The sequence below is a fragment of the Balaenoptera physalus genome (assembly GCF_965194825.1).
Source record: "Balaenoptera physalus genome assembly, chromosome: 16".
Classification (NCBI taxonomy): domain Eukaryota; kingdom Metazoa; phylum Chordata; class Mammalia; order Artiodactyla; family Balaenopteridae; genus Balaenoptera; species Balaenoptera physalus.
In genome coordinates, this window is record NC_138898.1 from 23,983,871 (window position 1) to 24,001,914 (window position 18,044).

An 18,044-nucleotide genomic window follows, 5' to 3' on the forward strand; every position below is an offset into this window, starting at 1 on the left:
TCTCTAATGTAAACTGTGGACTTTAGGTGATAATGTGTCAGTGTAGGTTCATCTATTGTAATAAATGTACCACTCTGTTGGGGGATGTTGATAGTGGAGGATGTTGTGGACGTGTGGGAGAGGGTATATGGGAGCAGTCTGTACTTTCTGCTCATTTTTGGTGTGAACCTAAAACTGCTTTTAAAAATAAAGCCTATTAAAAATCTGATTATCTGATTTCCCATTGAGTGACTGTACCTTAATTTAATTAACCACCTCCTTTCTTATTGGGCTTATTCCCCAGTTTTCACTCTTGTGAACAATGCTACAATGAGGATCTCTTGCTTATTGTTTTTTTCCTTAGGAATTTACTTTCAAAACTATGTTTACTCGTCTTGATTATAATAATACCAACCTGGTAGGATTGTGGTGAGGATTACATAAGGTAATATATGTAAGGCAAATACATAGTGCCTGGCATGTAATTTTAACTAATGGCTATTATATTGCCAAAGTGCTTTGAAATGCAGTGTGAGCATTGGAGGAAGACAGTTCTGATCTGAACAACAATGATGTTGATAACGATGGTGATGATGAAAGCTTCTACTGTTTATTGAGTACCTATTTTGTGAAAGGTACTTTACATTCTTTTACTTATTCAGATATTTAACAGATGTTTATTGAGCATGTAGTAGTCAACATTAGGAATTGAGTTAAGCAAGGCTAGAAAGATTCTGTATTTTTTACTTTGAAGCAACTCTGATCACATTAACTCTCTAAGTGAATGCTCAGTGTTGCTTACCTCTGTTGTTGTTTTTTTTAAATCCCCCAGTGGCCCCAGATGAGCCAGGCCCTAGCATGTGGTGGATCAGTAGTAGACATTCAGCTAAGTAGGAAGTATCATACCACAAATAAGGTGAGACTTACAAGTTCTTTCTATGTCTATAGCGTGCTTTCACACAAGTGTTCTTACTTGAAATTCAGCAAAATTGTTAGCTGGATGAGGCAAGAAATTTTATCAAATGCAGAAGGTGAGGCTCAGGGAAGTAAAGTGACTTGCCCAAGGTCACAAGGATGGGAAGAGACAGACCAACTGAATATTGGAACCTAAGGTGTCTGATCCCATGTCCTATATTTCTTCCATTGTACTCTCTTGCTTGGAAAACACTTTAGAGAAAAAGTGTCGTAGATTTTTTTATATGTTAAAAATAAAGTAATATTTAACTTACAGAGAATTTCTTATTGGATATATAGCCTGCCTTCATTTAGAGAGGCTTAGCATTAGAATAGGTTTTCCTTTGAATTTATTTGCAAACTACAAAACTTATATCTCCTATAGTCATTAATAAAAAATACAAGAGTTTAAAAACATTTATTCAGTGCATGCTTTGATTGATTATGACTTTGAATGACTTCTGACTGCTTTCAGACAGTATTTTTCTTTCCTTTTCCCATAATGTCAATAAACATAGAACATGTTTCTCAGAATTGTTCTTTGGGAGGTGGGGGTCAAGATTTCTTTTTTAAAGTACTCTTTTCCATAGAACTTTTATTCTGATACCCCAAATCTATCATTTCCTAGACAGGGGTTCATAGACATATGGTCAGTGAGGTGGGTATGTCTGCTCTGGAATTTAGAGGACACCTATTAGGGTTCCAGATGTGTTTGTACTGAGTGATAAGGTACCCAGAAAAATGAGAATTAAAAATTCTAGGTAAAAACAAAAAATCTAAGCAATAAAAAATGCCCTTTAAAAAAAAAAAAAAAAAAATGCCCTTAGACCCTAGTGAGAAATAAAAGCATTCTTTTAAAAAAACTTTTTTGCAACTAATTTTGGTTTCCTTCTTTTTGAGTAGCTTTCTTCTACCAAGGATTCCCCACAGCCTGTTGAGGAGAAGGTTGGTGCCTTCACAAAGATAATAGAAGCCATGGGATTCACAGGACCTTTGAAATACAGTAAATGGGTAAAGTCTTTTAAGTTTTTTTCATTTTTCTTCTTGAGCTTTGTGCTTTCTGCTCTTCACAGAAGATTTTTTTAAAGCTTCTGCTTTGCTTTTTGTGAAATGCTTATATTATTTTGAGAGCTTCAAAATATGTTGTTGTCCCCTTGCCCCCCGTTCCAAGTCAGGTCTATACAGCATGTGGGGCTGAAATACTCCCTCTACTCCCTTAACCTGATTCCTTAGAAGTATCTCAGTAGCAGGCAATCCAATAACACTGGTCTTTCCAGGTCTTTGCTACATGATATGCCATATAGATGAGTTCTAAGAAGTTAGATGGGCCAAATGTTCTGATGGGCACTGCTCTTAAGGAAACACTCTCTGTGATTCATAAGTGATTTTCCCTAGATCATTGTAGTGACTTTCTTTAAAATTTTACTAATAAGCATTTTTAAAATTAATCAATTCTATGATTTATTGTAATTCATATTATGAGGGCTGTTTGCTAACTGTGTCATTCCTAATCATTCCTAGTCTTGGCCTAGCATGTTATCTGTTTTATGGTACTTGCTATAAATGAATGAATGTCCTCTCTACATCAGGTGCTACTGCCCCTGGACTTTTATAGCAATGCCTCTAACCAATTAAAATAATAAAACACACGTATTTGGGTTTTTCTCAGCCCAGTTATCTCCTAGTACTACTGTTTCTCTCTACAGTTGTGGCAAAAGTACCTTTTAATACTTTTCAAGGTTGCTAGAATGTTGGATAAGCCTAATCAGTCATAAGTTATATATTAAAGCAAACCAACACAAATCAGTAGGGAAGACTTTTCTAGAAAACATCATAACTTTGCCCAAAATGACTAAATTATTCCAGTTACACCATTTTAACAAGTTGGAGTAAAATTAGAATTTCAATTTTATTGTGGACTTTACTTTTAGTTTCTTCTTATAATATCTGGCTCTCTTCCTAACAATTCTCACTGTAGCAAATATAGGCTTCTCTCTATAATCTCCGTTTTACATAAATTGAACGGTGATTCCACAAGCATTTTGTTTGTAAGGGGCTTTGAAAAGTATAGAAGATAGCACACACATTACTAGGTTATAATGATGTCCTTGAGACCCTAAGGTTATGAAGTGTCTTCTTAATCATTAATGAAATATTAGTTATGCTCATTAAAGTTATCTTTTTTTACATCATAATTCTTTGACAAATGATAATCACTGGTATATTTGGTAATATTATTAACCAGGATCTTTTCCTTTATTAAAAAAAATATTTGCGATAATACATTTGGATTTAAAAACTTAAAATGTGTGTTTTGTTTGAAAGTAAGAAATTAAAAGAAAAGGGAAATGAGAGCAGAAAGAAAGAAAGAAAAGAGAAAAAATTTACTGTTTTATTCATTTCTTGATGGTTGAGTTCCACTTGGTTGCTTCCATATGCTTTTGTCTTGTCCGTATTTTTATGATTCCAGAGGGAAAGTTGGCTACCATTTGGAGGATTACTAAATCATCAGGAAAATTTCTTCACTGTTTTAGTTTAAGTTAGTCTCTGGAAAAAAAAAAAAAAAGTTAGTCTCTGATTTTTCTTGTTTCCCTTGTGACCTCAACTAAGTCCCTAATATTTGCATTTAAAAACTCTTTTGTGATGTGGCAGTGTCTACTTCCCGTAACCTTCATTTTTTTAATTTGTAATATCAAAACATCAAAGTATGACATTCTAGTATATTTTGGGTGGGAAGATATAGGTATAATTTTCCATATTGAAAGATTGAGAGCCCTTTTCAGCAAATGTTGACTCAGAAATCTATGGCAGACACGTGTATTGGGTTGCACTGGCAAGAATCTTTGAATTTTGTGTTTTCTCATGTCTTTCATTAGGGAGTAAAATGTCCGCTTTTCTCGCTGCCTCAGCAGTATCAGCCAGCTTTCCTCCATCTTTTTATGTAATGTTTTCATGTGTAGTTCCATTTTTCTTCTAGATCCATATTTAGGAATTTAAATGTGGCTTTCCCTTACCTCTTTGATTATCCTGAAATAACCATTCTTTTTCATTATCTTTATGGAGCAATATCAGATAAGGATAACATTTAACAGATTGAGCCACATGTCATTGAATAAGCACTTTTCAGATTAGCTTTAAGCCAAAAAGTTATTCCTGTTCTGAAGGACACTGACAAACTGGAATGCATTCAGAAGTGGGCAGTGAGCCTTGTGAAGGCTTCAGAAACTGTTGAATGCAGAGTGGTTGAAGGAAATAGGGATACTTTGCCTGGAAAAGAGAAGACATAATTGTTCTTCTCAGGTGTTTGAGGGGCAAATGTAAAAAAAATGGAGACTTAATCTGAGGTATTCCAGTGTGCAGATAATGTTTAATGAATGTTACATGAAGCAGATTTATGTTCAATATAACAAAACTTTATCAAGAATTGTCCTCCAGTGGGATAGGTAGCCTCACAAGGTCATTGGACTTGTTTGAACAGGGGCCCAGATAGTTGACCGTGAATCAAGAATGCTGTAGAAGGAATTCCAGTACAGAATAGAAAGTTCAAATGACTTCAAAGCCCCTTCCAACTCTCACACAGCTGTTTTAGTGTAAGCCTTTTACTAGATTCGTTTTTTATCTTGCAGGGTGGTACAAAATGCATCAGTTAGTGGGAGAGCTGATTTTCATTTCCTAAACCTGTCTTAGGTGCTTGTGTTTTAGTCAAGTAGACTGATGAAGTCTTCCAAAGTTAGAATGAAGTCATCTGAGGACCAGAACAATTTGTATTGACTGGATGGAAATTTAGTCCACCTACTTCTTTAACTTATATTAATGCATGAATCTTGAAGAGGTTCTTTCCCCGAGTTGTTATTTCCAGTCCCTGTGTGATGGTCTTAAGGGACTTGCTTTAGAGATTTGTCCAGGAAAATGGCTCACCCAGGTATAAAGGTTTGGCCTCGCTGCAGGAAAAGTGAGGAACTATAAAATGCTCCCGATTGCTGCAGTATGAGCACTGTATAAATACACTGGCCAATCTGGTGAGGTCTTCATTATTTTGTAATGAATGCTTGCTTCACGAACATGTTGTGGGGAAAAACCTCTTTCTCATGGAACGATTTGGGCCTTGGAGGCAAGTGTGCCTTTCCTTAGGCAGAGTGATTGATTATGAACCAGAAGACTATATATGAGAATCAGAAGGAAACTGCCGAGTTAAAAAAAAAAATCAAGACATAGGCCATTAGGAATTTTACTTAAAATTATAAATGTATTGATAGTTGAACTAGGCCTTAAGTTCCATGAAAAGAGTTTTTAACTGCTTTGTTTACTGCTGTATTCCTAGTGTCCAAATCAGTTTTAGGCACTGAGTTAGGTGCTCAATAAATTATTTGTTGACTGAAACAAAAGCTTATACATGTCCTAAACTCTCTGTTTCAAGGATAGGAATAGGCCTGTCAAGCCCAAAGCATTAGGATAACGATATCATTAGGATATCATTAGTTTGGTGATGGTACAAACCAGTGCTTCCCAAAATGTGTTCTATGTCAAATAGTTCCCAGAACCTCAGGTGTTAAAAAGTTAAACATGCTTCTTTTTTAGACTGCTGATATGGTGAATTACACTTATTGATTTGTGAATGTTGAATCAACTTGGCATTCCTGGGATAAATCCCAGTTGATCATGATATGATCTCCTTTTAAAATATTGATGTTAGTATTTTGTTAAGGAGTTTTGGATCTATGCTTATGAAGGCTATGGTTTTGTTGTTTTGTTTTCTTCTGATGACTTTGGTTTTGACACCAGGGTAATGTTGGCTCATAGAATGAGCTGGGAAGTGTTCTTTCCTTTTTTTTTCTGGAAGAGTTTGTGTAGATTTGGTATCATTTCTTTAGGTATTCGATAGAATTCTCTAGTGATGCCATCAAGCCTGGAGTTTTCTTTGGGGAAAGGTTTTTAGCCACAAATCCAATTTTTAAAATAGAGATAGGACTATTTATGTTATTTATTTATTCTAGTGAGCTTTGGTAGTTTGTATCTTTCAATGAATTTGTCCATTTCATCTAAGTAATCACATTTATTGGCCTAAAGTTGTTCAAAATATTCCCTTATTATCCTATTAATATCTTTAGGATATTAGTGATGTTCCTCTCCTCTCTGATTCCTGATGTTGGTAATTTGTATCTTCTCTGTTTTTCCTTCTTTTCCCCCCTATATCAGTTCTACTAAATTTTTGTCAATTTTATTGATATTTTCAGAGAACCAGCTTTGGCCTCTTTTGATTTTCTGTGTTATTTTTCTGTCTTCAATTTCATTGATTTCTGCTCTTATCTTTATATATCATTCTTTCTGCTTGCTTTTAGGTTTAATTTGCTCTTTTTTTTCTTTAGTGTCTCACCATTTGTTTAAATGTGGACTTCCAATGCTGATTTACTGCCCATATAAGTATATCTGATTTCCATTTGTTATATGTTCTGTTCTGTTTTCCCCCATATGAACTTTAGACTAAAATCATTGAAAACTTAACATTAGCAAATGAAAAAATCTTAATTGCAATCAAAGACATAATACTTTAATTTATTATAGGTATTTCTGCCCATCAGAAACTGAAATATGAATATTATATAGTATTGGATATAGTATATCCTTGGTGACTTTGAACCTTAATAACAAAACAGCTCTGCTAAAATTCTAGAGTGGTTTTTCTTCAGTTGCTATGCCATTCTCTTTGCATATATGTATTTTTTAGTCTTTGTATATTTGAGTAATTTTCTCTGTCATTTTAAGGAAAAATAAGCTTCTATGAGCCTTTTGTTGATGGACTAATTTAATTGTATCCTTAAGGAAATATTTTGAAAGCCCTTAGAAATTCTTCTTCTTTTAGCACTGAGTTGGTCTTCAGACCTACAGTTCAACCCTTACAAGAATTTATTTTTCATATTTAGGTTTTTGTGAAGGCATAATGTACATACAGTAAAATATACAAATCTTAAGTATACAGCTCAGTGAATAAATTAAAACCACCACCCAGATCAAGATTCTAAGACAATTCTTAGTGCTTTGGGGAATAGTAAAAGGTTGATCCTTTTACTATATTTTACATTCATTAGAAACTCTTATTTATAAACATTGTATTCTGTTAATCAGCGAACTATAAAACTAGGGAAAACATAAAAAACAATGACCCCCCTCCCTTCAGGGAAAAAAAAGACTTACAGAATAGTTAATAGGACCAGAAGGGGTCAAATGGAAAGCAGCAGTCCTGCATTCAACCACAGGGGTGTGGAATAAAATTCACATTTTATGGCAAGGCAAGAAAAATTTAAACAAAAAATCTTCTCTGCCTTTTGGCACCCTCTCCCCCTCTCATTGTGGATTGTGTATGTGCATTATGCATCACCAAACCTCCCCCAATGGCAGGAATACCTGCTCAGCCATAAACAACAACATTCTCCTAGCATCAGCAAGACAACTCCTTAAAAGATAACATTCCTCTTGATCTTATAAGGGGTCATATGACCCACCACGATGAAGGTCTAGATTATATAAACTGTCAATAGTAAGTCATTTGATGTACAGCCCTCTGCTTAAAAAACTTACATAACTGTGTCTTGATTCCTAATGAGTAGAACAGTTCTCAGAACTTTCTGAGATACTCTTCTCTAGTTATAATCCTTAAATTGGCTCAAATAAAATTTTCCATTTCTTTCTTAAAAAAAAAAAAAAGAATAGTTAATAGAGCTTCTGAGGAAAGATCAAAGGATTGAGGGCTTTGTTTGATTTTGGTCAGGAGAATGGGTAATTTTTTTAATATAAAGGGTTTCAGATTATAAAGAATTAATGTGGATGGTTCTGAATGGTGGTTTAGAGGCTGAAACGTGGTGAAATGGGTTTGAATTAAAGGAGAGAGTTCGTCTAAATATTGGAAAAACCTTTTTGACATTTTGATGCCAAAATTGTAAAATTGTGTGAAGTCTGTGAATGGCTAGAGACAGGTTTGGACCCATCCTTCTAGTTGAAAAAAAAAAAAGATTCTGTGACCTACATCTAATGGCACTAGAACATTCACTTGGTCATGTCTTGAGTTTGGTTTTATTTTCTTTGTCTAGAAGATTAAGATTGCGGCCCTGCGCATGTATACTAGCTGTGTGGAGAAAACTGACTTCGAGGAATTCTTTCTAAGTAAGTTACTATTTTTGATAGTTGTGAAAAGGAAAATGAATCTACTTTTCATTTTTATGATTGTGTCTTGGTAGCATCGGTTTTTTTTTAAGTTACTAGTAAAACAGTTTTCCCTGAACAAAATGTATAATAAAAGCTGCTTATTTTTCTCTTTTAATAGAATAAACAAAGGCCAAAAAAACCCTATAAATAAGACATTTTAACAAGTTTGAAAAAAAACCTAAAAATTTGTCCAGTACTTTGACATCATCATTCCCCCTTGTCCACACATGCATCTTTTTACATAAGAGTACTCAGAGTAAACACATCCTGTTTTACGTTCTGGATGTTTTACTCAGTATTTTTGACATGAACTTCTGGCCAATCATTCCTCTTTTATTTCTAGTTTATAATTGTTTAGTTAACCCTGGAATATGCCTCATGATTTTTCTTCTTTCTGTAGAAGGACTGTTGAGTCAAAAGGCACATACAATTTTATTATTTTTATCCCATTGATAAATTGCTTTCCAAAAGTGTTTTACTGGTTTAGATCATCATCACTAGCAGTTGATTATATCAATACAGTATTCATTTTGTTAATATAAACTGTTGTAGTTATAAACAAGTCATTTAAAGCAGATACTTATAAAGTCATTGGGAAAGTTTAAGCTGTTTCCAGTTCCACAGATTTTGGAAGGAAATGTGTTCTGTGTACATCTGTGGTAATAGTCATTATCCTCAAAGCAACAAACACTTAACTAAATATACTTGATATTTTTCATGGACAGCCAATAATTATATATAATTATGTTAACAACAATGAAGAAAGAGATGAAGTTTTGATTATTTAATAACTATTTTGTTTTTTTAAAATTAAATGCAAGTTTTGTCGATTTTACTATTTCAGCAGATTGAGACAATATTTCATTGGAAACTTAAAATACTGTGCTGAGTTGTAATCCTAATTTAGTATACACCTTCCATTTCTTATTTACTCATAGTAAGGAAGGAAAACTTTCCTCCTTTTTTAATCTCTAACAGTTTCTCACTTTAGGAAAAATTAGTCTGAAAGGAGAAAATATTCTTTCTCTACCTGATGAAGAGACTATTAATATTAGAAGCTGGATTTTTCTTAAGTGGTTTCTTGAATCCATGTGCTCAAGTTTGTTTATTTATTTATTTGTTTGTTTATTTGTTTGTTTATTGGCTGTGTGTTGGGTCTTCGTTTCTGTGCGAGGGCTTTCTCCAGTCGCAGCAAGCAGGGGCCACTCTTCATCGTGGTGCGCGGGCCTCTCACTATCGCGGCCTCTCTTGTTGGGAGCACAGGCTCCAGACGCGCAGGCTCAGTAATTGTGGCTCACAGGCCTAGTTGCTCCGCGGCATGTGGGATCTTCCCAGACCAGGGCTCGAACCGGTGTCCCCTGCATTAGCAGGCAGATTCTCAACCACTGCGCCACCAGGGAAGCCCGCTCAAGTATCTTTCATCAGATCTTTTTAAAACCTCATCCTACACATCTATTTAATATTAAATAACTCATAAACTTATTATAATTATTTTGAAAGGATGTTTACTAGCTGTCTTTGTTTAGCTAATCCTCATTATTGAAGATTCTTGAATAATGAGACTATTATTACATATTTAAGTTAATATATCATGCTTCAATTTATAATCTGTTGTAAACTACATATAAAAATAAAAATTTATTAAAATTATTAACTATTATATTTTAATAATTCACACTTACATGGTATGCTTTTATTTTTGTCTCATTTAGGAATTACAAAACGTTGTGAGACCAGAAGGGCTTGTATTCTTATTTTCATTTTTCTTTTGTTTTCAGAAACAATTGAAACTTATAAAAAGGCTAAGTGATTTGCCCAAGGTTGCTTAGTCAAGCCTTGATCCTGTGTCATCTGGCTTAAAATTCAGGAATTTTTCTACTATGAAATATTGCCTGTGAATGAAAATAACTGCAAAATAGAAATTGTAATCCATTTTAATATTTTTGTGTTTTATAATTTTTTGTATTTTATAGTTATTTTTTAACTTTTTTTTTACTTTTTACTTTTTAAAATTTTTATTTATTATTTATTATTATTTGTAGCTGTGTTTGGTTTTCGTTACTGTGCACGGGCTTTCTCTAGCTGCGGTGAGTGGGGGCTACTCTTCGTTGCAGCGCGCGGGCTTCTCATTGCGGTGGCTTCTCTTGTTGTGGAGCACGGGCTCTAGGCGTGTGGGCTTCAGTAGTTGTGGCACACAGGCTCAGTAGTTGTGGCACGCGAGCTCTAGAGCGCAGGCTCAGTAGTTGTGGCGCACGGGCTTAGTTGCTCCGCGGCATGTGGGATCTTCCTGGACCAGGGCTCGAACCTGTGTCCCCTGCATTGGCAGGTGGATTCTTAACCACTGCGCCACCAGGGAAGCCCTATTTTATAGTTTTTAAATGAGAACTACCTCTGTGAGATGTTCTGTTAGTATTGTGAACTGATGTTTAGGTATATTAGAGTGTGTACATCTCAGTGAGCTTTGTCCTAGCCTTGCCCTTTGAAGTAGTTATCTGATGTCACATTTTTCAGTAACACCACTCTTACTTCAGGTTTTCTAAGACTCACTTTGAGAATTACCTTTTAGACCTATATCATGTTCCTTTGTATTATGCTCCATTGTGGTCCATCTTTGTCATTTGTGGTTAGATTAAATTTCAGAATCAAACCAAAGTGGTTCCAAACTGTGACCAGTGAATAAAAAAGGGAGCAAATCTGAAAAGTACCATTTAGAGGCAGAAAAGAATATCTATAAAATAATGAGACTGACTTTCTTGCATCTTGGATTCTAAAGAGTAGGCCAGACAGGTTTGGGGTAAAAGAAGAGAATGTGTATAGATATATTGCTTCCTAAGATTACATCTTTAAAGTGGCTATTGCTCCCTTGGATTTTTGGTATTTTAGGGCTTGACTTTTTAGAGTCCTGAGAATTCAGTAGCTTTTTAAAAGGATAGAAAGTCCCAGGTAGCTGGTCAGTGTCATTCTCACTCTTCCAACAAAAGTGAGACCAGTTATATTTCATGAAGATTGAGTTCTTTACTCAGTAAACAATATGCCTATCAGCCTCTTGGACAGGCCCCCACAAAATGCCAAAGCTATAGATACTCTGTCATCTCAGAGCCAAAGTGTTCGGACGTCTTGATCCAGAGACCTAGATATTGGGGATTCTGACTGGTGAGATACCTTAAGAGCCAACTGTTGTTTCCAAGATGTTCTGATGATGTCATTGTGGCATAAATGAGTGTACCCTCTGTGAGCACGCAGTGTTTGCTAACTGGTCTTTTGGAGATCATTTCTGTTATAAAGAGCACTTAAGGGCAGAGGCGTCCAGCCAATCAATAAAGCTTGTGTTTAATACCACACTGTTGTCTGCAGACTGCTTTGTTTTTAGCCCTTAAGAGTTCATACCTTGGAGAGGAGGCTCCTTAGTGAATAAATTTTGAGTTAATAAAATTGAGGTTCTACCTTTATCTCTTTCTGCTACTAATACTCAGCTATCAAATGTATCAATTTTGTGTAAGTGTATGATAAATACATTTTTTAAAACTTGAAGAAAAAAAAGATTGAGGTTCATCATTTTATTGATGCAGTCTTAAATAGTGAGTTTTTTCAAAGATAATTTAAACCCTAGTGTTTAAATAATTCACTAAAAAACAACAATAGTGAATATTTATAGAGTACCTATTAAATACTAACTACTTTGTTAAACGTTCTACAGGCCTTATCTCATTTAATCCTCACAAGAATCCTGTAAGGTAGGTTCTCTTGTTTTCCCATTTTTACAGAGAAGGAAACTGAGGCACTGAGAGGTAAAGTAACTTTACCCAGAGTCCTATACCAAGTAAGAGGTAGAGTTAAGGTTTTGAATCAGGATGTCTGACGCTGTTGTCTGCGTTAAACAAACAACTATGTTAATCCTGCTGCCCCATAATAGTAATGAATTATTTAATTTTATCCAACTTGATGTTGAGGAGGAAAGTACCTAGCCTCAGAAAATAGTGCACTGAGTGTGTACTGGAGCAAGAGTGTGATCATGGCAAGACCCTACAGCAGGTTTTAACTTTGAAGTGTTTAAAGACATTTCATGAAGCTAAAGAGTCTGCTATGTTGTTGAGTTGCTCACAGTCAAACTTTCAGTGGTCTTGTTTTTTAGGGCTTTACCCCGTGGGTTTCTGTTCTGACCCCAGTGGGTACAGGGAGTCAATCATATGCCAGCTCTTTTCCCATCCTCAGCCCTGAGCTGACCCCCAGAGGGAAAATTGTGACCCAAGTCCTGTTGCTGGCCTGTCTGTCTGTCTGTCTGTGCTTTCCAGCCGAAGAACTGATTCCCTCTTTGAGAAAATTGGAAAGGCTCCTGGAGGCTGCTGAGAAGCTTTGATGTAGAGGTAGCAACTGAACAGATTGTCCTTTAGAAGCAGCCAAATTTCATTTTCCAGATTGAAAGACAGACTTCCAAGAAAACTTTTCTTTTTAATGTTTTGTTCTAGCATCCAAAAAAGACCGAACTTTAGATCCGGGCTTGAGAGTTTCTCATGGCTGTTCTTGTTCTAGGTAGAGGGTGGTTGGCCCACTCTCAGATGGCATGTGTCTTAATAGCTGAATGGCTAGCCAGACCAGCCTTCACCTCCCTCCTGCTGGGCTCCAAGAGGAAGTCCACTTGACAGCTGCTGGGCACCTCCCAGTAAGCTCACCAGAGTATTTTGGTGTCAGTTTGTGACAGACCTGGACTGAAATCCCAGCCCAGCCACTAGCTTGTTAATATTGTGGCTGCCCGCAAGTTACTTAGCCTTTTCGAGCCCGTTTCCTTATCTCTCGAATGAGGCTTATAATGCCTTTCTTCAGGGTTAAAGTGAGGATGAAGTGAGATAATGTATTGACATGACTAATGGTGGACCTGACAGGAAGTATGGACCCTTAGTGAATGTTAGTTTCTGATACTAGTATTAGAGAGGCAGTTAGCGATTAAGCCGACAGTGTATGGAATCAAGCAGATCTGAATTTGATCCCAGATGTCTCATTTCATAGCTGTGTGACCTTGGGTAATTGTCATGATCTCTCTAAGTCAGTTTTCTCACCTGTCAAATGCGGATAATATCAATACCCACCTCTTAGGAATGTTAGGAGGAGTCATTGGACTAATGCTTGTAAGGTACCTATTATTTCTGACACATAGTAAGCACACAATGAATTACAGCTCTTTATTATTATTGGCGTTGTTAGTGTACCTCACGGGGTCCTGCTCTGTGTTTTCTATCTTAGTGGCCCCTATTTGTTATCATTTAGTACATTGTATACTTTGTTTGCTGAAAGGCAGAAGATACTACTTCCTTCTTGAGTCATTACTCCAAAGGACAGATTCTACTCTAAGGGCCCGAGTTTCCCACTGATTCTCTTTTTTATTTATTTATTTATATAAATTTATTTGTTTTATTTATTTATTTTTGGCTGCGTTGGGTTTTCGTTGCTGCACGCGGGCTTTCTCTAGTTGCGGCGAGCGGGGGCTACTCTTCATTGTGGTGCACGGGCTTCTCATTGCGGTGGCTTCTCTTGTTGTGGAGCACGGGCTCTAGGCTCGCAGGCTTCAGTAGTTGCGGCACGCGGGCTCAGTAGTTGTGGCTCGCGGGCTCTAGAGCGCAGGCTCAGTAGTTGTGGTGCACGGGCTTAGCTGCTCCACAGCATGTGGGATTTTCCTGGAGCAGGGCTCGAACCCGTGTCCCCTGCATTGGCAGGCGGATTCCTAACCACTGAGCCACCAGGGAAGCCCTCTCTTTTTTCTTTATCCTCTTGCTCCAGCTTTTCTCCCTGCCGTGTAATAAGGAGGGCATATTCTGTGGGGGACCCCTCTTCCAGCCAGAGGCATTTCTTAGAGATCTGAGAATTGAGAGGCTTGGATGTCTAAGCCCTGAGCTGATTTTTGGTTTCTTAAACCAAGGAGAAGCCCTACCTGGTTTGTCATTCCTGGGGGTGGTGAACAACCTTTCGTTAGATATTATCTGCTTTCTTATTCAACTGTAGCTCCCTAGAGTCCTGCTTCTTTCTTCTGATCATTTATTTTGGTTGAATCGTTTAGCATACCCATTGGGTCACCTTAGAGAAAGAAAGCAGGAAAGGGAGATGGACAAGAAGAGCTTCCATTTCTCAGCAGGGCTCAAGTGAAAAAAAGCCTCTAGTTAAGTGGGGTAGGTAAGGTGGTGTCTGCCTAGCTTTCCAGAAGAATTGGAGCCCAGGAGGGGAAAATAACATTGAATCACAGTTGGAAGGAATTATAAAGATCATCCAGGCCACATTATAGAAAGTGAGAAAACTGAGGCTCAGAGAAGAGAAGTGACTTCCCCAAGTCCACACAGCAAGGTGGTAACAGGGCTGGAACTAGAAGCCTGTTTGTCTGACTGCGTTCAATGCTCTTTCAACCCATGGGCTTGCCTTGTGGTTCCATTGGCCTTCTCTATGATAGCATAATCAGAGAGCACTGTGACTACCATATATTTTAGTTGAACAGATTCCTACCGATATTTCAAATATAGTCCATATTCCTCTTCTAAACCTTCACATATTTATACTTTATTGTTATTTTCTAGGGTGTCAGATGCCTGATACATTCAATTCATGGTTTCTCATAACTCTACTTCATGTCTGGTAAGTGAGCAATTTAAGTGAAGTCACCAAATGTATTTTTTTTTTTAAAAACACTGCTGACTTGTTAAGGTATAGCCTTCAGCAGGGCTGATTATATGAAATGGCAGTTGTTCAGGCATTAAAAGCTGTTCCTTTCATTTTAATAACTGGTGTCTTATAGCACATTTTTTAATTAAAGGTCAAAGCATAGTCCCAGAAAGAAACTAATATTTGTAGGATTTTCTCAAAGAACACCTAACCCAGTGAACAATGCTATCAGTATCTGTAAGAGACCCTGTGAGCTTGGGTGGAAAGTTCTTTCCCTTCGCTGTTTTAGGAAAGTTCACATTTACGTAAAAGTGGTTTGAATTGTGAGCATCCGTGGTCATTTTCATTGCTGGTCATCAGAAACCTATAACAAATTATAGCACTGACATTTACGCCTGTACCTCTAAAATGTGCATACAGGTTAGATTCATGCCAGGTTTGTTGCATGTAAAAATATTTAACACCTTAAACAGTATATTTTTTCTTCAGCTGCAAATTAAGTAGCCAAAAAAATCAATTTTTCATCTAATGTTACACAGTATTAAAGGTCAGAAGGATATAGGAGAGACGTTGAAGTGGGGGCTGGGGACTATTTATTGAACTGCCAGATCTTGGGAAAGTAAATTCTGGAGAACTAAGTTTACTACTTTGACCGTAGTGAGTATCTGAGGAACGTGGGGAATGGTTGCCCTGTCAAAAGGACCCTTGTTTGAGACTGCCTTCAGCTGAGCTTTGCATCACAGGACTGACTACTATATAAAGACTTTTTGGTTTTGATCACCTCTGAAATATTTCTTCTGAACTCACATAGTCAGTGAGATTGGCTAAGGGGCCTAAGGTGGCAGTTCATGTTGTTTTTTCCTAAGCGGGTAGTTTGTTGAGTGTACACTGTGTCCTGGGCAGTCAGTAAGCTATGTCAGGAAGCTCACAGTCTAGTGAGGGAGATAAGACATATATAATAGTCAGTTATAAATTGGACTGGCTAAGTTCTGTCATAAATCTGAGTAAGTAGTGCCTGTAGGATCACAGAGGAAGCTGCAAGTATCAAAACCCTTGAAATGTGCCATGTCTTTTAGTCAGGCAGCTAAGAAGGCCAACCACCTTCTGTCTGTATGGTGAAGGTTAGGAAAAGGTTCAGGGAGGGCAGCTGGATGTACTGAGAGGAAAACTACTTTTTCAAGGGTAGAGGACTGCAGAGGTGGCCCTGTGGAATTACTCACTGGAAAGGTGGGAGGGTTGAGAGGAGGCTAGGCTGTTCCCAGAGGAGCTCAAAGATAATATTCAGAGTCAGAATGAAAGACTCTTTATTGCCCAATAGCCAGAGGTATCAGAGTGTTAGAGGGAGTGGATGGCAAAATAAAAAATATAATCCTTGTGACCACATCCCAAGGTCAATACCTGACTGCTAGCAGCTGGGAGAACCTTGAAACTACTTGTAGTTCTTTCAAGTTAGCCACCATTCCCAAATGTGCCTGCTGAGCCTTCCTTGCTGAGGTTGGTTTAATTTCTCAGAGGAGTGGGGAGTACCACCACCAGTTAAGTAGGGGGAGGGAGGCCTGTCTATGCTTGGTGTCCCCTCCATCCTTCCTCCTTGGTTCTCATGACCTGTGGGCTTCGGTGGGATGAATCAGCAAACTCTTATTGTGTTAAGGACTGGGGGGCACTGGAGAGTAGGATATGACATGGCGTGCCCCTTCAAGAAACTTAGTTGAGTGGAAAACAGGCACAGTACAATTGCCTGTAATGGATGACAATGAAAGAAGTGCTGTGCCCAAAGCATAAGCAGATACTATGGAAGGACAAGGAGGTGTGACTAAATCCAAATTTGGTGGATGAGGAAGTACGTATTGGATAAAGAGTTGCTCTGTGGTAGAGGTGACATTTGAGATGTACCATGAAGGGTGAGTAGAATTTCTGTCAGAGAAAAGGAGGGCATTTGGGTTGAGGGAATTATTAGGAGCAAAACATAGAACATGTACAAGAACATGGAGCATTTGAGGGCAGCCAAGTTGTCTGAAGCACTCAGACAAGTTGTCTGAAGGGCTGGTTTGTGGAGGAATGTAGTAGAAAGGGTCACCAGAAAGTTACTTTAGTGTCCAATTGTGCTATGATCCTCCAAGAAGAATTGGGGAAACTCTCTTAGAGGGAATAAGGGGTCCACCCCAAGTCTGCAGAAAAGCTATGCTCTTCTAAGTCCTGTTTTCTTAGCCCGAAGCTCCAGGAGGGTAACTGAGGGATCACCAAATCCAGTATTACAGGGCTCAGTGGACTTGCTAGGGATGTGCAGGGTTGAAATACCTCCTGTGGGTGGTAGTGTGAGGGAGAGGTGGGAAGGCTTAGAAAGCAGTCATAAAAATAGAATCTGCCCCCCCGCCCCGCCCGTGGGAAAAAAAAAAAACCCACAAAACTAGAATACCCTGGCAGTGGACCTTACAGAAAGCTTGCTTAGGTTCCCAAGGGTGATGACTCCCTGTTGGCTCTCAGAATAGGGACAGGATTTCTCATATCCTGTTAGTTCCCTGTAAGAGGTGTTGATGTTTCCCTTATCCTGTCTGCTTTCTCTGGTTCCCAAGTTTTTATGTGTATTGGGATTTAGGACTGGGACCCCTCCAGTTCCTAGAAAGCCCTTATCAGTTGTGTATTCTTGTGAGCTTGCAGCTTTGGTGACTATGTGTCCTTTGTCTTTGCTGAACAAAATTAGTATTCACCATGGCTACTGAAAAAATGCTGAGAGAGGTTGCTGTGTGGGGTTTCCAGCATTCCCATGTGGACTTGATAAAAGCCAACCTCCTCCTTTGTTCCCTGTCTGGGACAGTGGCATTGTGATCCATTCAGGTACCCACACCAGAAACCTGGGAAGCCTCCTTGACTTTTCCCTCACTCCCTTCATCTGGTCAGGCACCAGTTTCACCATCTGCAACTTTTTTGACCATGACCCATAGTAACAAATGCATTTTACATTGCAATCCAGAGCACACACATGTATCTGACACAAACGTTTTGTAAAACTTATCCTTACAATGTCAGATGATCTCTGATATTTTCTACTCCATTTGAATTCATTTAAAACAGAAATTCAAGATGTCACCCACTAAATTGATTTCACTGGGTTACAAGTAACAGTACCTGAAAACTGGTGTTTGGCCTTCAACTTCCCTCTTCCTGTGCCATTGGTCTTCTCAATACAAATTGGATTAGTATACACACACACACACACACACTCTCCTTAATATTCTCCATTGTTCTCAGGATAAAGTATGTTTCCTAGC

At 37.8% G+C, this 18,044-nt stretch overlaps 1 protein-coding gene and 1 long non-coding RNA gene across 3 annotated transcripts in view; both read left to right on the forward strand.

The window, feature by feature from the left end:
- Positions 1–18,044, forward strand: part of LOC309645408 — a 191,169-nt gene that overhangs the window by 28,730 nt on the left and 144,395 nt on the right. The gene's annotated exons all lie outside the window — the stretch shown is intronic.
- UQCC1 (ubiquinol-cytochrome c reductase complex assembly factor 1) overlaps positions 1–18,044 on the forward strand; it is a 96,162-nt gene that overhangs the window by 22,977 nt on the left and 55,141 nt on the right. The window contains exons 3-6 of one of the 2 annotated variants that reach the window (XM_082430348.1): positions 812–895; positions 1,837–1,944; positions 8,019–8,091; positions 14,691–14,748. In XM_082430348.1, coding sequence (XP_082286474.1) covers positions 812–895; positions 1,837–1,944; positions 8,019–8,091; positions 14,691–14,748 — 323 coding nt within the window. The remainder of the gene's footprint in view (positions 1–811; positions 896–1,836; positions 1,945–8,018; positions 8,092–14,690; positions 14,749–18,044) is intronic. The other variant, XM_082430349.1, reaches the window with a different exon arrangement.